Source organism: Gymnoscopelus braueri, assembly GCF_963280865.1.
Source record: "Gymnoscopelus braueri genome assembly, chromosome: 9".
In the NCBI taxonomy this organism is placed as follows: domain Eukaryota; kingdom Metazoa; phylum Chordata; class Actinopteri; order Myctophiformes; family Myctophidae; genus Gymnoscopelus; species Gymnoscopelus braueri.
This window is the reverse complement of record NC_137610.1, coordinates 49,398,628-49,420,012: the sequence shown is the minus strand read 5'-3', so window position 1 is coordinate 49,420,012 and position 21,385 is coordinate 49,398,628. Positions and strand designations below refer to the sequence as shown.

The following is a 21,385-nucleotide window of genomic DNA, read 5'->3' as shown; positions in this document are numbered from 1 at the left end:
GAATGCCTATTGAGATGGGGGCTGTTGAGGGGGCGGGGGGGGGGTACGGGTGGGGGTACGGGTGGGGGGGGTAAAGGGGAACGAGAATTAATAATGTCCCATTTGAAAATATAATTTTCGGAAAACGTTCAAGCGATTCTGCCTCCTCTCCAGATTCATTTGAATCGATTCCAATTTTACCCCCTTGGGTCTCATGTTAGGATTTGCATCTGAATAATGTTCTCCCCAAGCAAATGCATTTGATCTTCATGAATTCATGAAGAAGTTCTGGCACACTTTGGTTTGGCATTGTATGGAGAGAGCGCCATAAACCCAGGAAATGGCTGGTAAACAGAGTCCGGTGCCCAGCTCAAATTCACTTATTATGTCCTTTCTGTCCAACAGCAGATGGAAAGTAATACTGTAGCATCTGACATAATACATTCATGTATAATGTGTTAGTGTATTGGATTAGATATCAAAATTATCTGTCTTGTCTTGTCTTGTCTTGTCTTGTCTTGTCTTGTCTGTCTGTCTGTCTGTCTGTCTGTCTGTCTGTCTGTCTGTCTGTCTGTCTGTCTGTCTGTCTGTCTGTCTGTCTGTCTGTCTGTCTGTCTGTCTGTCTGTCTGTCTGTCTGTCTGTCTGTCTGTCTGTCTGTCTGTCTGTCTGTCTGTCTGTCTGTAGATAGATAGATCTGTCTGTCTGTCTGTCTGTGGCAGGCAGGCAGACAGACAGACAGACAGACAGACAGACAGACAGACAGACAGACCATGCCAGTCTCTTGAATCCCAGTCGCTTGAATTCACATTATCATGCGTGTTCTGCAGATCGGTCTGGCCCCAAGCTGGCCCCGCACGACCGGGACTGTTTACCAGGCTAGTGATGGGAGAGATGAAGTGAGTGCCAAAAAGCAGTGTTACCATCAATCAACATGACACACCAGTAGGCAGCACACTTCACACCATTTTGATTTCTCCAAGGACGCTCTCCAGTAATTTTTTTGGCTTCGATCGGGAAAGACTAAGAATGCATGAGGCAGGGTATCATGGACTGTAGGGCAAATCTTTAATTAATTGCCTGGATTTTTGCATCCTGTTGTTGAGCCTCTGTTTGGGGCACATTTGCATCCCTCTTGATTTAATTTGAATGTGATAAAGCGTGACACAGTAGTAGTGAGTAGTAATATACCTTTAGCTAAAGGCAAATCGCCGATCTACAAGCTCACAACGTGTCGCAAAGCGACAAATTGTGAGCTTGAAACATAGATCAGCTATTTTCAAAAGATTTTTAGACATTTGTATAGATGCTCGACAAAGCCAGATGCACCGCGGTGGATTCGAACCCCCAGACTCTGCGGTGGTCCACCCCCCCCCCCCCTCCCTCCCTCCCTCGTTATCCTAGCTCATCACCTCCCCTCCTGCTGGTCCTCTCCAAGGTTATGTAAGGAAGGAAAGGACACATACCTCACTTTCTCGATCTGGCAATTCCAGCTGGCAGATCCATCCCACCGGGAGGCAAACTGGAGCCCAATGTTCAATGGAATGCATTGAAGTCCATGAGAGACGGGCGGATGGACAAGCATAATAAACACTATTTATGAATGATTTATAGTCCAGGAGTCTTCAACAGGGGGTCCGGGAGCCCTAAGGGGGTCTCAGAGTTACAGAGGGGGGGGGGGGGGGGGGGGGGAGGGGGGGTCCTCGATATGAAAACGTTTGAGAACCACTGGTGTAGAAGTACAGTATGTTAATACAATTAGTGCTGTGGTTGGAAGTGGGTCTCCTTTAGCCTGGTGGGGCAAAATGATAAGAACTTTTTTAACCACTTGAACCCTAGCATGTCTTTCCTGAGGGGAACATCAGCAGAAAATAGCCGATCTACAAGCTCACAACGCCTGCGAGGCGTTGTGAGCTTGTGGTTAACTGTCTGGAAATACACATCAACATCAATCCAACACAACGCTACACATTGATAGTTGCTGTCAAACAAGTTTATGACGACATCTATGAAATCTATGAAAAAGTGTAATCTGCAACACAATTTTATACAATATGTAGTGTTGGGGGGGGGGGTCCCGGCTTCATTTCTCTCTCTCAGCTAAGGGGTCCTTGGCCTGAAATAGAATAGACCCCTTGTGGTCCCCGGACCCGGTGTTGACCCGATGTTGAGAACCGAGTGTATTACCTCATCGAGCCCCTCTCCCCTCCCCTCCCCACCCCTCCCCTCGTCCTAGCTATGTGGGCGTCACAACAAACAGAATATGGGTGACACATGGTCGGAGGCTGGCTGTCACGCACGGTAGGGCAGTTGTGGGGCCGGGGGGGGGGGGGGGTGGTGGGGCACAGACAGGCAGAAGGAGGGCATTGTTCGCCCAAACCGACTTTGCCCACTGCTAACGCCGCCCCAATGATACCCCCCGACCCCCCGTCTACTCTCCCCGCTGCCTGGCGCCAAAACATCCTCTGACCCTTACTGTCTGTATGATTGCATAATATGAGCACAGAACACAAATATCCTTCAACTCCCACGACAGTGACGCTCAGCCATAGCCTGTAGACTGGGAATTCAAAGATTATGTCAGTTGACGTGGTGAATTATCATAAATCAAAGATTTCCAATTTTTTATGATTATGATGATAACATTTATTATGATGATAAAATTATGATTGGCTGTTTTAGTTTTATTTATGAACCACTTAAAGGGCAGGTCCACTTTGGTAGAAGTTTGTTTTGTGTAGTTACCTTGCCATGATGTAACTCTAAAGGTGGACAAGAGATCAACAGGAAGTTAAAATGTGTTTTAAAAAACAAACATTACTGGGTTTGGTGATGTTCTATATTGTCTGAATCAACTTTGTTTACGTTTGTTTACGTGCTAAAAGAGTGACTTTGAGAGCTGTTTAACCGCACAATGGAAGTCAATGAGGAGTATATTTAGATGTATCAATTTCTAATCAATGGAGCAATTATTTTTGATTTCTTTGGAGTTACATCATGGCAAGGTAACTACACAACCCAAACCTCTACCAAAGTGGTCTTGCCCTTTAAACCCTGTATACTTTGTTGACCGGCGTACCGCAGGCCAGGGGGCCCGTACTGTACTAATCTCTTCGCCTGCGACACGTTGTGAGCTTGTGCATTGGCTATTTCTGGACGAATGTTCACCTACTTTGTGCAGAATGTTCACCTAGTCTGACGTGCCCAGAATAGGTACACTAGGGTTGGTTAAACATCAGCTCACCTTCTGCAACCCAATGTGAGCTTGTAGATCTGCTATTTTCTGCTACTATTTTTATATATTTGAAAACATGTGAAATCGGACCTCCTGCATAAATGAGTACTTTCGATTTTTGTTACTTTAAGAACATTTTTATACCCTACTTTTGTACAAAAAAAAATATTCCGGACTTTTACTAACAGAGCATCTCTACATTGCAGTGATACTTTTACTTTTCCACCACTGACTGTATCTCTCTCCAGACCCCTATGGGTACACAAGCCTTCTCTCTCTCTCGTCTGGCTATGAGCCACTTGTATCCTTTTTATCTCCTTGCAAAATAAACTTTGGACAGATAATACAGAAAATCCTCTTTCCTGTACCTCGCATACCTGCAGTAGGAGGTCTGCATGTCAAGAACGAAAATACTTGAAGGGAAAAGTGTAAACAGCTTATTATGGCAGCATGAATGGATCCCTCTGCCCCCTTTGAACTGACAGAGAACTAGCTTAAACATATTTTTCTTCTTTTTCTTGGCTTTTATCTAACGGTGCACAATAACGCGTTCATCCGTCAACTATAGCAAACGCCTCTGGGGTAATACCTGTGAACAATAGCAGGAGGACTGAGTAATTGTTTTCTCCGCGGTGTACTGTGCCATTAGTTTTGGCAATAGCTCAATACAAACATGTTATCTATAGCAGACATTTGAGAGACCAATTACCAAGCACCAAGCCTACAAAGTGATTCTAGAACTTTGAAATGACATTTATTGTGTTTACACATTATTATGTTCGCCGTGGCTTTAGTTTATACCCAGAGGCGGCATTTCAGAGAAACTGGGTGTAGCAAGAAAGTGACCACTTGAGCCCCATCTCAAAAATAGCACAAATAGCTGTTCTACAAGCTTTAAATTTAAATTGAACATTTTTGGGGAAAAAATTGCCTATAATGACATGGCCAAAAGAAAATGGGACACCGGGTTGAAAGTTGTTAATGAACGTATGGATATAGACAAGAAAACATGTGTCAGGTGGCACATGTAGATGCATGGGCGTGGATTGAGATGATTTTAATTCAGATTAACAGTGGGGAATATATAGCCTGTTAAACCATCCCAGTCGCGTGAATCCACGTGAAACCAAAAAGTAGAAGAGCCAATCCGCATCTACGCGTGTGATTGACAGAGGCTGATGATTGGCTCTTCCACTTTTTGGTTTCTGCAAAACACCCACCCAGCGCTTGGGGCCAGACTGGTCAGCAGAAAGCATGATAATGTGAATTCACTCGACGGGATGGTTTACCAGGCTAGAGAATAATATGCAGAAAAGAACTGAATCTGAGTATAAATGCAAATGCTACGGGGCAATTTCCACCCCTTGTTGGAAGTGGAACCCCAAATGATGGCCCTGCTTATTGTCATCATCATAATAATAATCATCATCATCATCATCATCATAACCCTTTATTTAAGTAAAAGTATCAATACTGCAATGTAGAAATACTCTGTTACAAGTAAAAGTCCGGAATTCAAAATGTACTAGTACTTTTGAGTCCAAGTAGATGTTTGTGAGGTTGGGATGTGTGTATGTCATATAGGTGGGCCTTAAGCTACAGTATGTTTCACCTGTTTCAATTGAAATGGGCCCCAACCTCGTTGACCCCCTCAGTCACAGATGCCCCGAACTCCCCAGATGTGCGTCTGCACACGTGTGTTATTGCGTCCGCACAGAATCAGAATCAGAATCAGTTTTATTGTCACATCACAGGTTTACAAGGTAAAAAAGTGGGTGAAATTCTTTTTTGTACATCGTTCCCATCGCAATCGTTAGTTTCCATAGAAAGAAGAGGGGGGGGGAGAAGAAGAGGGTGGGGGGCAAGTGGGAAGGAGATCAAAACAAGAGAGCAACAGAAGGCCAGACAAGTTATCTACATATTTACAAATTACCTGAGATAATAAAAAACTAAAAAACTAAACTAAGGTGCCTGAGCATAGCAGCAATGTATTGTATACTGTGCATGTTATACTTATACTGTGCATGATAGACAATGGACGTTAAGGTGCTTAGAGGAAAAGGAGCACAATAAAAAAAACAAAAAAAGTCAGTGCGTTATACAAGGGATTAAGGTGCAAAAGGTCAGTGCGTGTCCACCTAGAGTGGACTGACCCTAGTCTAATCCGCAGGTAGCTCCATGAGGGAGTGCAACAAAAAGTCATTTGTACCTGGTGTAGTCCACAGGTGTGTCCGAGGGGGGGCTAAAGTCCTCGGACGCACACTTGTGTTATTGCGTCCACACGCGTGTGTTATTGCGTCTGCACACGTGTTATTGCGTCCACACATGTGCGTTATTGCATCTGCACACGTGAGTGTCTTCTCACAAACTTTAGATGTGAGGGCCCCGCAGCGGCCTGAATTCTAGATGTGAGGGCCCCGCAGCGGCCCGAACTCTAGATGTGAGGGCCGCGTAGTGGCCCGAACTCTAGATGTGAGGGCCGCGTAGTGGCCCGAACTCTAGCCCGAAGCTCTGGTTTCCTAAAAAGGCAAGCTCGGGTTGGTCAGTCTGGAGTCATGTGGAACTCCATAGTTGGGCAAGACTGACACCATAGTTGATGATGACAGATTCCGCTTCCGTCAGCTTGACTTAAAAGTGTGAGGAGCCACTTTTAATCTCAGTGTGTAGAAATGGTGTCTGCCAGCAGTCTCCTGTCTGAAGAGAATTTACGTTGTGCTATCTGTCTGGATGTGTTCACTGATCCAATCTGCACTCCATGTGGACACACCTACTGCAGAACCTGTATCACACATCACTGGAACACTAGTGATGTGTGTCAGTGTCCACTGTGTACAAAGATCTTCGATTACAGACCAGAGGTATATGTGAATACTTGTATTTCTGAGATGGTTCATCAGTTCAGGTATCACAAGTTGAAAGAAGATTATGAAGCAAAGACAGAGGCTGAAGTTAAGAAGATGATCCAGGAGAGACAAGTGAAGATTCAGGAGGTCAAACACTCAGTAGAGCTCAGAAGGAAAGATGCAGACACAGTGATAGCAGGCAGTGTGCAGGTCTTCACTGCTCTGCTCAGCTGTATTGAGAGAAGCCAGGCCGAGCTCATTGATGTGATTGAAGAGAAGCAGAAAACAACAGAGAAACAGGCTGAAGGCTTCATCAAAGAGCTGCAAAAGGAAATCACTCAGTTGGAGAAGAGATGCTCTGAGCTGAAGCAGCTCTCACACACTGAAGACCACCTCCACCTCCATAGCTTGACATCCATCAACACACCTCCACCCACCAAGGACTGGACAAAGGTCAATGTCCATCAGTCTTCCTATGTGGGGACTGTGAGGACAGCTGTGGCTCATCTGGAGAAGACACTCAGTCAGGAGATGGAGAAGATGTTTGAAGTTGAGCTGAGGCGGATCCAGCAATATGCAGTGGATGTAATTCTGGACCCTGATACAGCAAATCCCAAACTCATCCTGTCTGAGGATGGAAAACAAGTGAATGAAGGAGACGTAACGAAGAATCTCCCAGACAACAAAGAGAGATTCTCACTATGTGTCAATGTCTTAGGAAAACAAAGCTTCTCCTCAGGAAGGTTTTATTATGTGGTTCAGGTTACAGGGAAGACTGAGTGGGATCTAGGAGTGGTCAGAGAGTCCATCAACAGGAAGGGATCAATCGCACTGACCCCCAACAATGGTTACTGGACTATAGGGTTGAGGTATGGAAATGAGTACAAGGCTGCTACTTGCCCTTCTGTCCTCCTCCCTGTAAGAGAGGAGCTCCAGAAAGTGGGAGTGTTTGTGGATTATGAGGAGGGTCTGGTCTCCTTTTATGATGTGGAGACCAGAGTTCATCTCTACTCCTTCACTGGCTGCACCTTCACTGAGAAACTCTATACATTCTTCAGTCCCCGTAATAATGATGATGGTACGAACTCTGCTCCTCTGATCATCTCTCCTGTCAACATGGACGCTGATCTTGATGGGGACGGTGGGAACATGTTTTGATTGAAAACAAGCCTTATTCAACGGCCGGTAGAAACAAAATGGCCGATCGCGGTTACAACCCTCGACCCCCCCCCCCCCCCCGACACCCTTTGTTTATGTGTGTTTATGTTTGGAACACAGTTCGCGTTCGTGACGTGATCTAAGATTCCACTATGTGGATGTCAACACAAAAAACTAGAAAATGTGCTCCTCGGAGCACAGGTCTCCGCCAGTACTGTTCCTGATTAATCCTGTCTTACCTATTTATATTACATATTGTCACGTGTCACTTGACCAATGTTAGCTTGGCTGATGGAAGCTCACTTAAAAAAATATAAATGATTTTTTGAAGTGCGTCACCTATTTATAGGTTTTTATTTCATCATGCGTCTCGCTAGCCAATCAAGGCATTGGTGACAACATATTGTCACGTGTCACGTGAAGCTTGACCAATGTTAGCTTGGCTGAGACGGACACACACACGGAAGGACGGAGACGAAAACATACTCTTCACCATACTGGCGGAGACAATAAAGCCACGAACCAGGGGGACAGCGCCCTCTAGCGGTAGTGATGTCAGACCTCGGTGCTCTGTCCCCGTCAGAACAACTTCCGGGTCCAAGTCAAGTCCAAGTGTGTGTTTCGCCAATATGCGCAGTGCTGTGTCTCTCCTCGCTGTTTTAACAGATCTGAGACTAAAATAACGACTAAAGTGTCATTCTACCGCTTTCCTGGCAACGACAAAGAGAAGTGGAAATCGTTATTTCATATATATATATATGTATGTATAAATATAGATAAATAAATAATTAAAAATAAATAACATAATGTTAATAATAATAATAAATACATATGTATAGGAATATATATATTAGCCTACTTTTTACTGTCTATGATATTAGCATTAAGACCCTTATTAACCCTCAATGGTTCATTTCTGAAAAAGGAGGTTATTGTAAAAAGATGTACGTGTTCCGACATGTTTGTTTACATTGAAGAGTGGACGGCGCTGGTGCCTTTTGGACCCGGAAGTGACGTCGGACTACAAAAAGACATCGGACTTAAAAAAAGAATAGTCTCTGAAAACGGTGCTTTTGACTCACAACCCTTGCGGTTTTGACCTATCTTTTAGTTTTTCGTACACGCGTTCACGTACAGAAATATATATATATGGAAAGGAATTATGCTACTTGTATAACTCACACAAAGTAGTTGCTCACTCCCTCTCCATGCATGTAAAAAAAGAACATCAGCAATCAACATTGCTTTTAGGAAGCATTTTGTTTCGCCCCAGTTGCAGGCAGCCTCGCTGTCACACACACACACACACACACACACACACACACACACACGCACGCGCACACATACATGTTCGGGAAAGCAAACATTTTAACCATTATTTTATACTTTGGCTATTAAAAAATAGCAGATCCACAAGCTCATAGCGTGGCACCGAGTGCTGCACTATGAGCTTGTAGATCTGCTATTTTTTTTCTAAATCATGAACATTTGTGTAAATCTTTGAATATGTATATTTTCTAAAGCGAACACATTTGTAACTCAAATCTTTATTGCTTCAGGGGGGTGCCTGGAACTAAACATTTTGAGATGGGGGTCCACGGCTAAATACATATAATTTTGGGTGGTCCTTGACATGGAAAAAGTTTGAGAACCACTGATATTATAGCAACATACGTTTTTTAACATAAGACTTTGGCCTCAGGTCTTAATGGGTTAACACCGAGGATTTTTTTTTTACTGTGTGCGTGTGCGTGAGCGTGTGCATGCGTGTGCGTGTGTGTGTGTCCTCCTGGTAGCCTGCCAGCTGAAAGAGATGAGGTGGTAAAGTGTGCAGCCAGTCAGTCAGTCAGTGTGTTGTGAGCATGTTTTCCATGTTTCCATCAGCCATTGACATGCTAATAATGGGTCCCTGACCTAAAAGCCTATCTGGCCTCGTTTAGTCTCTTTTGTCCTCTGGGTGGAGGTTGTTATACCTCAAGCCTGCAAATTAGACACTTTTGACCTGGTCTCCCTATGTTGGGTATGTAATAGGAGAAAAATTCCAATGATTCCCCCATAAATGTGTACAGTATATACAGTATATAATTATTTATTTATTTATTTATTTAAAAACCCTTGCATTGTGTTAGAAACCTGCTGACACTTTTGGTATTAGCAACTTTTTAAATGACACGCGGTGCGAAGCGACGCGTTTTGAGCTTGTAGATCTGCTACTTTTGATGTTTTTGAATTTGAATCCTGAAATGTACGGTAACAGTTTTCGGTTTCCACCCGACAGAGACGATATAGTGCTTATATAGTTTCTGAAAACCGTATGTTGCTATATCAGTGGTTCTCAAACTTTTTCATGTCAAGGACCCCCAAAATTATATGTATTTGGCCGCGGACCCCCATTTCAAAATATTTAATTCCAGGGACCCCCCCCCCCCCCCACACAAAGTTTTCAGTTACAAATGTTCGCTTTAGAAAATATATATTCAAAGAGCTTGTAGATCTTCTATTTTTGAATAGCCAAAGAAATCTAAAATAAATGACACAGATGCGTTCCCGGATTGAGTGGGTTAACATAATTGAGATTGGTCAAAATGTATGTTTCATTCACACAACAAAGTAATGGATTGCAGCTTTAAAGGGTTAACACTCGATCTTGGCTGTGGCGTATAGTAGGCCTACGACCAGTGTAACAACATTACTGTGTGCACAGTGCACACTACAACCAGTTGCATGGAGAACAAAAAAAACAGTGGGGAAATTGACCAAAATGTGCAAAATAGCGTAATTATGAGCTTTTACTTTGAGCAATTTTCAGAGTGGTCTGTTTCAATGTGGCAGACAAGGAAACCAGAGACAGATTATGGCTTGGAAGCTGGGCTAAAAGGAACCACATGTAACGCGTGAGCAGTGTTGCCATGTCCGCTTATTATAAGCAACTTTGGCCTTGTTTTTCTGTAAAGTCGGAGGTAAATATTGGTAGTTGCGTGTTGCGTTTTTTTTTGGAGCTTGTTGCTTATTTGGAGCTAGTTTCCTAATGTTGTTTAAACCAGTGGTTCTCAAACATTTTCATGTCAAGGACCCCCCAAATGAATATGTATTTGTCTGTGTATCCCCATCTGAAAACATTTTGCATCAGGGACCCCCCATACAAGATTTGTGTTGTGAAAATGTTTCCAAAATATTCCGAATATTTCCCTTGCAGATCTGTAAGCTTGATAGCTTGTAGATGGCCGATGTTTATAGGTTTAAAATGCTCATGTGGCCTATAATAGTTGGGTCTTTTGGGCTTGTTTTCATGGACCTGGTTGCTTATATCTCTCGCAGAATCTGGCAACGCTGCATGTGAGCCCATAGGGTGAGATGGTACACATTAAGCCCTGTAAATGGTAGCGCCCCCATGTGACCATCAATCTTATGAGGTGTTGACGGCCTGAGCGTCAACTCTGACTGACGGGACAAATTACAAGCAGATGGTAGCAAAGCCTTTGTGAAGCCTAATTTATCCTCCTCCAGTCTGTACCATAGCAGACCTACAAGCAGTGGTGGAAGAACATGAGTAAAAGTACCAATGCCACAATATAGAAATACTCTGTTACTAGTTAAAGTAACATTTTACTTGAGTAAAAGTATAAGTATTGGCGTCAAATTGTACTTAAAGTACCAAAAGTAAAATCACTCATTATGCAGACTAGTCCCATTTCAGGTTTCAAAATGTATAAAAAAACTTTTGAAAATAGCAGATCTACAAGCACACAACGCGACGCGTTGTGTGCTTGTAGATCGGCTATTTTCAAATAGCCGAAGTTCAAAATAGGGTTTAGTTGGTTAATGTATGTTTTGTCTTAATAATCCAAATCTGCAAAGTAATAGCCTAACTAAAGCTGTCAAATAATTGTAGTGGAGTAAAAAGTACAATGTTTACCTCTGAGAAGTAGTGGAGTAGAAATATTAAAGTATTTAGAATACTGAAATAAGTACAGTACTTGCGTAAATGTACTTACTTTCCACCACTGCAAGCTCACAACAGCGACACGTTGTGTGAGCTTGTAGATCTGCTATTACCGGCGCACAACACCGTCGTATGACAAAAGTATAAATCAGGCTTCAAGGTGTTCATTCAAAACATCAGACAACATGAGCAGAACAGGAAGTGCTTCAGTCGTAACCCTGCTTGTTTTCTAGATTGCTTTTTCAGCCGAGGGCCAAATGCCAATATAGTGGGACTAAGATTAGATCATTTTGGCAAGTCAATGGGATGATGAATGAATGACATTGTTTAGGCCCCTTTGAAGGGCAACTGACTCTCAAAAAAAGGGGATGAATTCAATCTTTTATGTGAGACAAGTTCGCTGTAACACTTTCCATTGGCTTTCATGGTTTCATACATCCATTACTGGTCTGTCAAAATAAGAACAAATGAACTTTTCTTTTTTGGGAAGCAGTGAATGATTGAATGTAGCTCTGGGCTATATTTGTGTGGCACTGTTTAAGAAACCAGTTCAAAAAAGCATGGGAGAACATTTGTTTCTAATAATGCTTTACAGACATACCCCACCTGGACGTGGTTAGCTTATTTGCTTGTTAGCCAAAGTAGCACACCTGCAACCTTTTCTGTGTTTAAAAGGAGAGACATTACACAGGGGAACGTTTTGACCGAATGTATACCCCTGTTGTTTTGAACATTGTGTTGGGAGTGTGAAAACACTGACCTTTCTTGTGTTGTCAAAGTGCAGTAAAGGTCTCGCTCGCTTAGTAGTAGGTAAACTGGTTATGGATAGACTGCACTTCCAAATACAAAGGAGTCTAAAAAAAACTAGGCGGATATTGTTTGTTCTTTTTACCGCTTTTACTTCTCGAGTTGCTAAGAAACGAGCGCCTCTGTGCCAAATGATTCAGGGTAGCTGCAAGGTGTTTGATGTTATAGGATGATATTCATGATGGAGTGAAAAGGGAAATTGTGAGTTTGATAGCCAAGTTCTCAGTTAGGGCGTGTACTGAACTGTACCACATGCCAGCAAGTCCCAAATAAAAGGCTCAGAAAAGCCCCACAAAAAAGAAATAAAGAAATGCATAAATGCAACAACTGTTGTGACTGACTGACAGTGTTGACTGAGTTCTTGTTGTCCTAGTCTAGTCTTCTTTGTCTTGTCCTATATGTTTTTCTCTTTCTTGTCTCTTTCTTTTCTCTTTCTGCGGACTGCGCCCGCCCGGGCCAGTGTAATAACTGGATGGGGGGCTTATGAACCGGATATAATGGACAGACTGTACCTACTAGGGTATATTTATTTAGCGAAATAGAGGGAGATGTGATTGTATTGTGCATGCTTCAATGTCTGATGGTGAACATGTCGTGTCTCTCTCTACACACTGAGAAGGAAATAAATAATGGGCTACAGTACCACAGGATCAGGGCAGTTTTAACAAAGCACTAAAGGCTGAGGAGGAGACCGAAAATCATTTCACACGAAGTTGTGAGAACATTTTAAAGAAGTCTTTGCTAAGCCACACTGTTACACATTGTTAACACACACTTGTTAACCCATTAAGAGCTGAGGCCGATTCTACTTAAATGCCTTCTAAATCAGTAGTTCAAGGACACTGAACATGTTTTGTGCCAGGGACTCTTTCAAAAATGTAAAAAAAAATAGCAGATGTACAAGCTCGCAGCGTGGCACAAAGTGACGTGCTGTGAGCTTGTATATCTGCTCTTTTTTAGAACTACTGTTCTAAACCACTGTTCTAAATCCTAAGAGTTCTCTCAACAACTTATGTCAATCTAAAATGACACATGATGCATATCTCGGTTTTAATGGGTGTTAAAGGAACGCTTCACACATGTTCAGCCTTATCTTCATATAATTGGTCCTCACTAATAAGATGGTACCACCGGTAGGCAGGTCTCTGAACTGCTAATCTCTCAAGAACAGATTCTGCTCTGCGTTGGAATCTGTCGTGAAGGCTCGTCATAACATGTACGCACTGGGCTACAAGTGGGCGTGCCTTCAGATCAGGAAGCAGGCCGCGCTTTACCCAATCAAATGTAGTGGGCGGGATTCACGTGTCCGTCGATCTTTCCCCCTCGAAACAAACCCAAACTAATTTAACAATAGCGTCCGCGGAGCAGACAAAACCACAGAAAGATATTCACATTTTAACTTACTCTTTCATCATAGAAACAAGTGGGCTTATAACCAAAACGATCCATGTTCTCTGGGAGAAGTGGTGTTAGTGTTCCGTGTAGAAATATTGTTAGTGGGAATGAAAAAATAGTGGCACCACCGGAAGTGAAAGCTGAAGGCAGACCAAAACCTCGGTTTCCTTTGCGCACTTGTGCTACGTCGTCATTGTCCCAGAGCCAATGTGAGATAGTACAAACTGCAGAGGGCGCTGTTTTTCATTCTCATTGGCTCTGGGTTCCCAGATTGCTGAACTGCAAACTACAGCTATGAGACACAGAGCGCACCGTAGACAGAAATGGTGCAATAATGAGCATTATTGAGGACCAATGAAGTTAATAGGTTGAGAATGGGTGAAGGGCTCCTTTAAAGCTGCAATCCTGAACTTATTTTAATGAATACAACTTTAGACTGATGTTTTGGTGTCCCACATGGGAGACCTGTGTTCAAAACTCAGGTGGAACATAAAGCTTTAATACGAATTGCAGCTTTAAAGTGTCAGGAAACTGTGATGATGCAGTTAGGTGGAAGTCTGGGGGGGATGTTGGAGAGGATCAGGATATTGATGCTGCTTAGAAGCCTACAGTATACGTGGCATTTATACTGTGGCAGCACAGTTTAGTAGCATTCACTGTTAAATGCCAGAATTGTACATGTAATGAATGCAATCCTTAAAAAGTGCAGAGAAATCAAGAGGAAGATCTCTAGGTGTGAAAGGTTTATATGATCTTAATGTATGTCTGTAGACAGTGGTGGAAAGTAACTAAGTACATTTCCTCGAGTACTGTACTTAAGTACAATGTTGAGGTCTTTCTTACTTTACTTGAGTATTTTCAATTTTCAATACTTTTACTTCTACTCCACTACATCTCGGAGTCAAATATTGTACTTTTTACTCCACTACAATTATTTGAAAAAGTTACTAGTTACTTTGTAGATTTGTATTATTATTACAAACCATACATTAACCACTTCAGCCTTATATGTACTTTGCCTATTTGAAAATAGCAGATCTACAGGCTCAGAACGCGTTAGCGCTGCGACGCGTTGTGAGTTTGTAGATCTGCTGTACCCTGGGGTCTGGCCCGGGCCTTCTGCTCGGCAGCTCCTCCACTCTGGAACACCCTCCCTGACCACCTGAGAGCACCGCAATCCAGTCTCGCGTGGCCAGACTGTTGCCTCCCACAATTTTTTAATGTTTCCGGTCATACAGTCTGGGACCCGGAAGCTGATTAAAATATAAAGCGGCTGTGAAGCCTCCTCCCCACTTCCGTTTCGTCTTTACAGTCACGCAAATAATAATAAGTCGCTTAATATAAATCAAAATCATCTAAGCATATATAGCTTGATGCTTAGCAGAATTTGAAATAAATAAAAAATAAACAAAGTATTAGTAGTAAATATTTTAAAATATATTTTCGTGAACGGAAGTGCCAGTTTCCCCTCTCGGATTTCGTGGAGGTGTAGTTCCAGACTCTATATAGCATTCAGAGATTGTGGAGGACTATAAAGACATAGCTTTTTAATAAAGCGTTTTTTTGATATACTGTACACTTGTTTTTCTCCTAGGCTTTATGCTCTCATGTGATTTTAATGTTTTAAAATTATTGTTTACCTTTGTCTAAACAATAATGTAAAATATTTTACCCTAATTGTAGCACTTTGAGATTTGTTCCAAATGTAAAGTGCATTATAAATAAAATGATTTTATTACTACTGTATTAACTCATCATGACTTCCTTTTTCCTAGGAACCCTAAACCAAAAGCACTGGGCGAAGAAGTATCCATCTTGCAGCAATGCCAAGCAATCGCCCATCAACATCGAGGAGGACCTGGCTCAGGTGAAGCTGCAGTACCAAAAGTTGACGTTTGACGGCTGGGAGAACGAGACGTCCGACAGAACCACCATAAAGAACGACGGGAAGACGGGTAAGAAACCAACAACTTGACAACATCACTGACACACGCTCGTATAAACTGTAGTCAGTAATAATCTCATCTGTATGTGACTATGTGGTACTGTATTTTTTGCATGTGTCTGTTTCTTATCTGTTTTTACCACTTAAGTCCTATATAATTTGTCGTATGACAAATTGCATAGATAGCTGATCTGGAAATGTTTTTTATGTTCAGAAAATAGTCGCCTGTAATGTCATACCCAAAGTAGCGATGCCAGCGTGAAAGTCTTTTGAACCAATGCCCCTCATGGATTAATAAATATATTGTGGGTGTCCGGCTGTGGTGTGTTTATGCAGTGTATATGAGCAAAGTTCAGGAGTCCCCGTAAAAAATTGGTGCATGTTACTCTTTCCTTGTAAAACTGTTGTGTGTCAGGTGACAAAACTGGCTGGTGACTCCATGTGAATCTATGGGGGCATGTGGTTGGCTTCGACCTCAATTCAATTCAAAGGAGCTTTATTGGCATGAGAAAACATACGTTTACATTGCCTAAGCAAGTGTCAAAACATAATACAAACAATTTAAGAAAGAAATGGGGAAAGTATGAGACAGATGGAGGCGGTACAGCATTGTGTTAAACAGAGCTATGTCACATTAGAATGTTATATGTCGGCAAGGGGATTAAAGCTTTTTTAAACAAATAGCAGCAATATTTTTCAAGATTTTGCAGTCACCTTTGGGACAATTAGCAGCATTTTAACCAATTTGTTTTTATAGTAAACAAAAAGCCCCAGTTTTCAAACATGTTTAAGGTAGCAGCTCCGTTTATATGTGCAGTAGGTCTATGTCAGAGGTCCACTCGGTACAGACAGTGTTTATATGTGCAGTAGGTCTATGTCAGAGGTCCACTCGGTACAGATAGTGTTTATATGTGCAGTAGGTCTATGTCGGAGGTCCACTCGGTACAGATAGTGCAGGAAACTCGATAGTTAGTAGCCCTTAGGGTGGTTGTATTCCATTGGCTAACCTTCTTTTATCACAACAGTTCACATATCTTGCTGCTGTGTTCGCACATTGTAGATTTCTATGAAAAGATGTAAAGAACAAAAACAGTTGTTCAATACATTTGTTTGCGGATTCATTCAGAATGCACATGAATGGCTCCCTTCAATGACTACAATGTTTACCTGTATGGTGCATTCTTCCACCCAAACAAACCCACAATAACCCACACTTGTTTGTTTGTTTGCTTACTTTTCTTTCCTTTTTTTTGTCCACTTTGTCCTTTCTTTTCTTCCGTCCGTTGCATCCCAAAGTGTTATCTTTCAGTTTTGTAGTGAGCCCGTTTTGGCCTAGATTGGAAAACGTGGGGGTCAATCGTGCCACATACAGTAGCATGCTAGTCTCTGGGATATACCATTACCGCTCCTTTATCTGTGAGAGTTCAAGGCCTTTTGTGGATTCTTCTCTTAACCCATTAAGACCGGGAACGGGGATCTGTGTGTCATTTTTAGATTTCTTTGGCTATACAAAAATAGCAGATATACAAGCTCATAGCGCGGCACCGAGTGCCGCGCTATGAGCTTGTAGATCTGCTATTTTTGAAAAATCGGGAAGATTTGTGCAAATCTTTGAATATGTATATTTTTTTATAAAGCGAACATTTCTAACTCAAATCTTTGCTTCTGGGGGATTCTTCAAATGTCTTCTAAATCTTCTAAAAAACATTTTTCTGAAAAATGTATGTTGCTATAATAACGGTGGTACTTTTTCATGTGAAGGACCCCCAAGATTATATGTATTTGGCCGCGGACCCCCATCTCAAAATATTTAGTTCCAGGGACCCACATGAAGCAAATATTTGAGTAAAAAATGTTCCCTTTAAAAAATATATATATATTCAAATATTCACACAAATGTTCAAGATTTTTCGAAAATAGCAGATCTGCAAGCTCATAGTGCGGCACTCGGTGCCGCGCTATGAGCTTGTATATCTGCTATTTTTGAATAGCCAAAATCGTAAAAAAAAAACGTAAAATGACACACAGATGCGTTCCCGGTCTTAATGGGTTAAGTGGCATGAAATACAATAGCCAACAATGTACGTTCAAGGTAATTGTTCAGTGAAATGGTATACCACAGAAGAGCCTGCCTGTTGAGGAGGCTAAAGTCACCGGGCGAGTCCAGTGTTTCAAAGGGAGACAGTCAGCAAAGAGAGATCACTGATGCATTCAGGTCAGTTTAGCCCTTCTTTATGTAAAGCAGGGTTTCTCAAACCTTTACACCTTGAGGCCCAAAAGAGACATGGACCCAAACGTACAAAAGTACATTATGAATGAATCACTTAAAGCGGCATTATGTAACTTTTTTGTAATGCATACAATTACATTTTGTCCAATTTGTATGGTAGAGTATGTTAATACAATATAACGTATACAATTGGGATGGTTGCTCTTCTATTGAGACATTTTTAGATCGCGTCAAAGGTCATGTCTCACCTAGACAAAGGATCTGACACAAATTCTGACCTGATGGTCAAGATTTCAATTTATCCCCTGAGCAAGCAGGCAGGCTCTATTAGCTCAATGGTTCAGATCCAGGGTAAAAGAGGAAAGTTACGTAGTGCAGATTTAAGCTCTATTTTAAGAATAGTGAAAATAGCCGATCTATAAGCTCACAACGTGTCAAAAGTTCGGGACATAAAAAAAGAGAAAATCTTTGTAGAACAAGATTGTGGGGGTAAAAAAATAAATGTTGGAAAGGTTAAAAAAGGCATATACACGTATTTACTTTCCCTAATGTATGTGAAACGCTGTTATAAAGAACAACACTCTGTGTTCAGCACAGCTAAGATGGAGGCAAACATAACCTCATCCAGTCTGTGAAGTCTGGATGATGAGTAGACACAGACAGGAACCTACAATCAGACGTGCAAAAACAACAGCATTTAAATGGCCACAGGTTTGCTCTCACAAAAACTCCTGTTGTGAAATGTTATAGTTGAGGCTAATTATAAACCTGAGTATATACAAACAAACAAACTGAGTGTTTACAAAGCCAAAGTGCAGTAACTACGTTTTTGGACACACCGACTTATTTGTGTATCCCAAAGGTCAGATTAGCCTTTGTGAATTTGGGGGATAAACAATTACCTCAAGAACAGATATACAATTAGGGTAACATCACTTATACGATATCTCATTTGGCTGACCAGTTGAAAGACTTTTAAACTTATTTATCAGTTAAAGGTAGGGTAAGTGATTTTCTTTGGCTAAAATAAGTGTTAAAAAGCTTTATATTCTGACAGTACTCATTGCTATAAAGTGTTTGTTCAGTAACAGGAGTCTCCATGTCTCTCCAGCTCTTTATTAAACAGAAAATGCATATTCAGGTCGGGATACCGATTAAACAAGTGAAATTGGAAGTGATGACACGAATAAATGAGCAGACAAAATTGGAACTGGATCACTATCAAAGTGAAGCTGATAAATGGGTACTCTCTACTGATTGGCTGAACATTTGTCACCTACCTGAAAATGTAGTTTCTGTTTATCAAAGAGCTGGAGAGACATGGAGACTCCTGTTACTGAACAAACACTCTATAGCAATGATTACTATCAGAATATAGAGATTAACCTTTTAACATAAAGCTTTTTGTTTTAAGCCAAAAATATCACTTAACCTACCTTTCATTTTCTTTGGCTTTGTAGGGCAGAGTAGCTAACATTTCTGTAGATTCTTATTTATACATTGTATTTATTTGGTAGCAAGACACAGGGGCAGGCCTGGCCTGTTTCTGGGGGCAAAAGGACCTGGCACAAACTGCAGTCAAGGCGATTGCAACTGACTTTGAGTGAATTGTCAATTCATTGGTCTGCTGCGTGTCTCACCCCAGTGCGCCCAGCCTGACCCCAAACAGGGCCCACAGAGTCTATAATGACACGATGGCCTCCCTGTCCAAGCCTTAGACCAATCAATAGTAAGTGTGGTGCCTCATCAATCACAATGATATGGTGTTCAGTGACAAAGCTGCACGGCCAGGCTGGCTGCTTGTGGGCGTGTCCATTGTACAGTGGTTCGGGTCATGTCAGTCCCCACATGATTTTGACAAATGACAGTGACAATTTAAGGACTTTTAAGACCTTTTAAATACTTAAACAAAGAAAGAAAAGAAGAAAAAATACCATTACTTCATCAAAAGTAATTGTGAGCTTGTAGATCGGCTATTTTTCACAATACTTATCTGTGGAACCGAGTCAAACTCGGGGGGGGGGGCTCCCCAGTTCAAATATGATTCTTTTGGGCGGTCACGGCCTGAAAAGGTTGAGAGCCATTGGACTGGTGTGTTGACGGTCTACATCTAGCGACCTTTATAAATACTTAACCTACAGCATAAGTACAAAAGTGCTTCATAATTACACCGTTGGTGTAAAGTGATGCTGCGTTCACTCAAGTGGTGACAAAGCTACAAAACAACCCGAGCATGGAGACAGCTACAATGTTGATGAGTCACCTCTGAAGTGTTGTTCAAGCCACACTACACACATGAAAATGGATGAACGAAGAATTGGTTAACCCTTTGAGACCGGGGAAAGAATCTGTGTCATTTTTTAGATTTCTTTGGCTATTAAAAAATAGCAGATATACAAGCTCATAGCGCGCCACCGAGTGTCGCGCTATGAACTGGTAGATCTGATATTTTTGATATTTTTGAACCACTGATATTATAGCAACATATGGGTGTTTTTCAAAGAAAACTGTTAGGATTTAGAAGACATTTGTAGAATCCCCCAAAAGCAAAGATTTGAGTTACACATGTTCGCTTGAAACAATATATATATTCAAAGATTTGCACAAATTTTCATGATTCTTCCAAAAAAATAATCTACAAGCTTGTATATCTGCTATTTTTGAATAACCCAAGTATAAAATATTGGTTGTAGCTACCAAATCTAAAATGACACAGCTATGCGTTCCCGGATTGAATTGGTTAATGGCAAAAATGCGTTCCATTTACAGAATGGAGCAGGAATTGTGGGCAGAGAGAGAAGGGGAGTTGAAATGGTGGAAGGAAAAACATTTTAGTTTGATGCTTCGTGTCGCAGGCCTACATTGAAAATGACTTGTAGCAAATATGTCACTTTGTCGCTGCTAGTGTGAACACAGCATAAGAGCTTTTCAACTACAGTATGATTCAACTTTCACACTCTTCATGACTGTCACTTCACCAGGCATTTCTTGTGTTTTTTTTATACTTAATTGCGCGACAGTTTCACACACCAAAAATAATCTACAAGCTCAGAAAAGGTCAGGCTTAAGTCCTGTTGTTGGTCTCATTCACCCATTGCCCATCACTCTAATTTAAACAGGCATGAAACCCAATGCTGATTTTGTAGTTTGTTTTCATGTACAGGTTATAAACTACAGAAGGGTAAAAAACATAAACAAACTTTAAGTAAACTGTGATGTAAGTAATGCAGCTGATAGAATTACTAATGGGTGTAGATGTGGGTGTAGATGTTCCAATGTGCAAGCATTGACAATATACTGTTGTAATTGTCAAGGCTTGCACGCACACTGGCACATCTAAATCTAACACGCCCATTAATCATTGTATTAGCTGCAGCTGCGTTGATTACTTGCCTGCCATGTTGCTTACTAGTCTCAGCCTGGTAAACCATTCCGGTCGCGTGCATTCACATAATCATGTGTCTTCTGCAGACGAGTCTGGCCTCAATTGAGCGCTGGGTGGGCGTTTCGCAGAAACCAAAAAGTGGAAGAGCCAATCACCGTCTGTCAATCACAGTGCCCTGAGCGTAGATTATGTGAATTCACGTGACCGGGCTGTAATTTCTTGCCTGAACAGGAAAACAACCTACACACTCAGATTAGGGTTTTTTGTCCCTTTAATCCATTAAGATTTGAGATACGAGTCTTCTAAATCCTAACAGTTTTTTGGAAAATATTTTGAAAATGTTTTTAATTTAAAAAATACATATATATATATATATATAAGATTTGCAAAAATGTTCACGATTTCTAAAAAAATCGCAGATCTACAAGCTCGTAGCACGGCACTTGGTGCCGCACTACGAGTTTGTA

At 41.6% G+C, this 21,385-nt stretch overlaps 1 protein-coding gene across 4 annotated transcripts in view; it reads left to right on the top strand.

Moving 5' to 3' along the window:
- ptprz1a (protein tyrosine phosphatase receptor type Z1a) overlaps positions 1 to 21,385 on the top strand; it is a 111,029-nt gene that overhangs the window by 46,023 nt on the left and 43,621 nt on the right. For all 4 annotated transcript variants that reach the window (XR_013933789.1, XM_080438412.1, XM_080438411.1 and 1 more), the window contains exon 3: positions 15,134 to 15,313. Coding sequence is in view for 3 of the 4 variants with exons in the window: in XM_080438412.1 (XP_080294538.1) it covers positions 15,134 to 15,313 (180 nt within the window). In the remaining variant the exon portion in view is untranslated. The remainder of the gene's footprint in view (positions 1 to 15,133; positions 15,314 to 21,385) is intronic.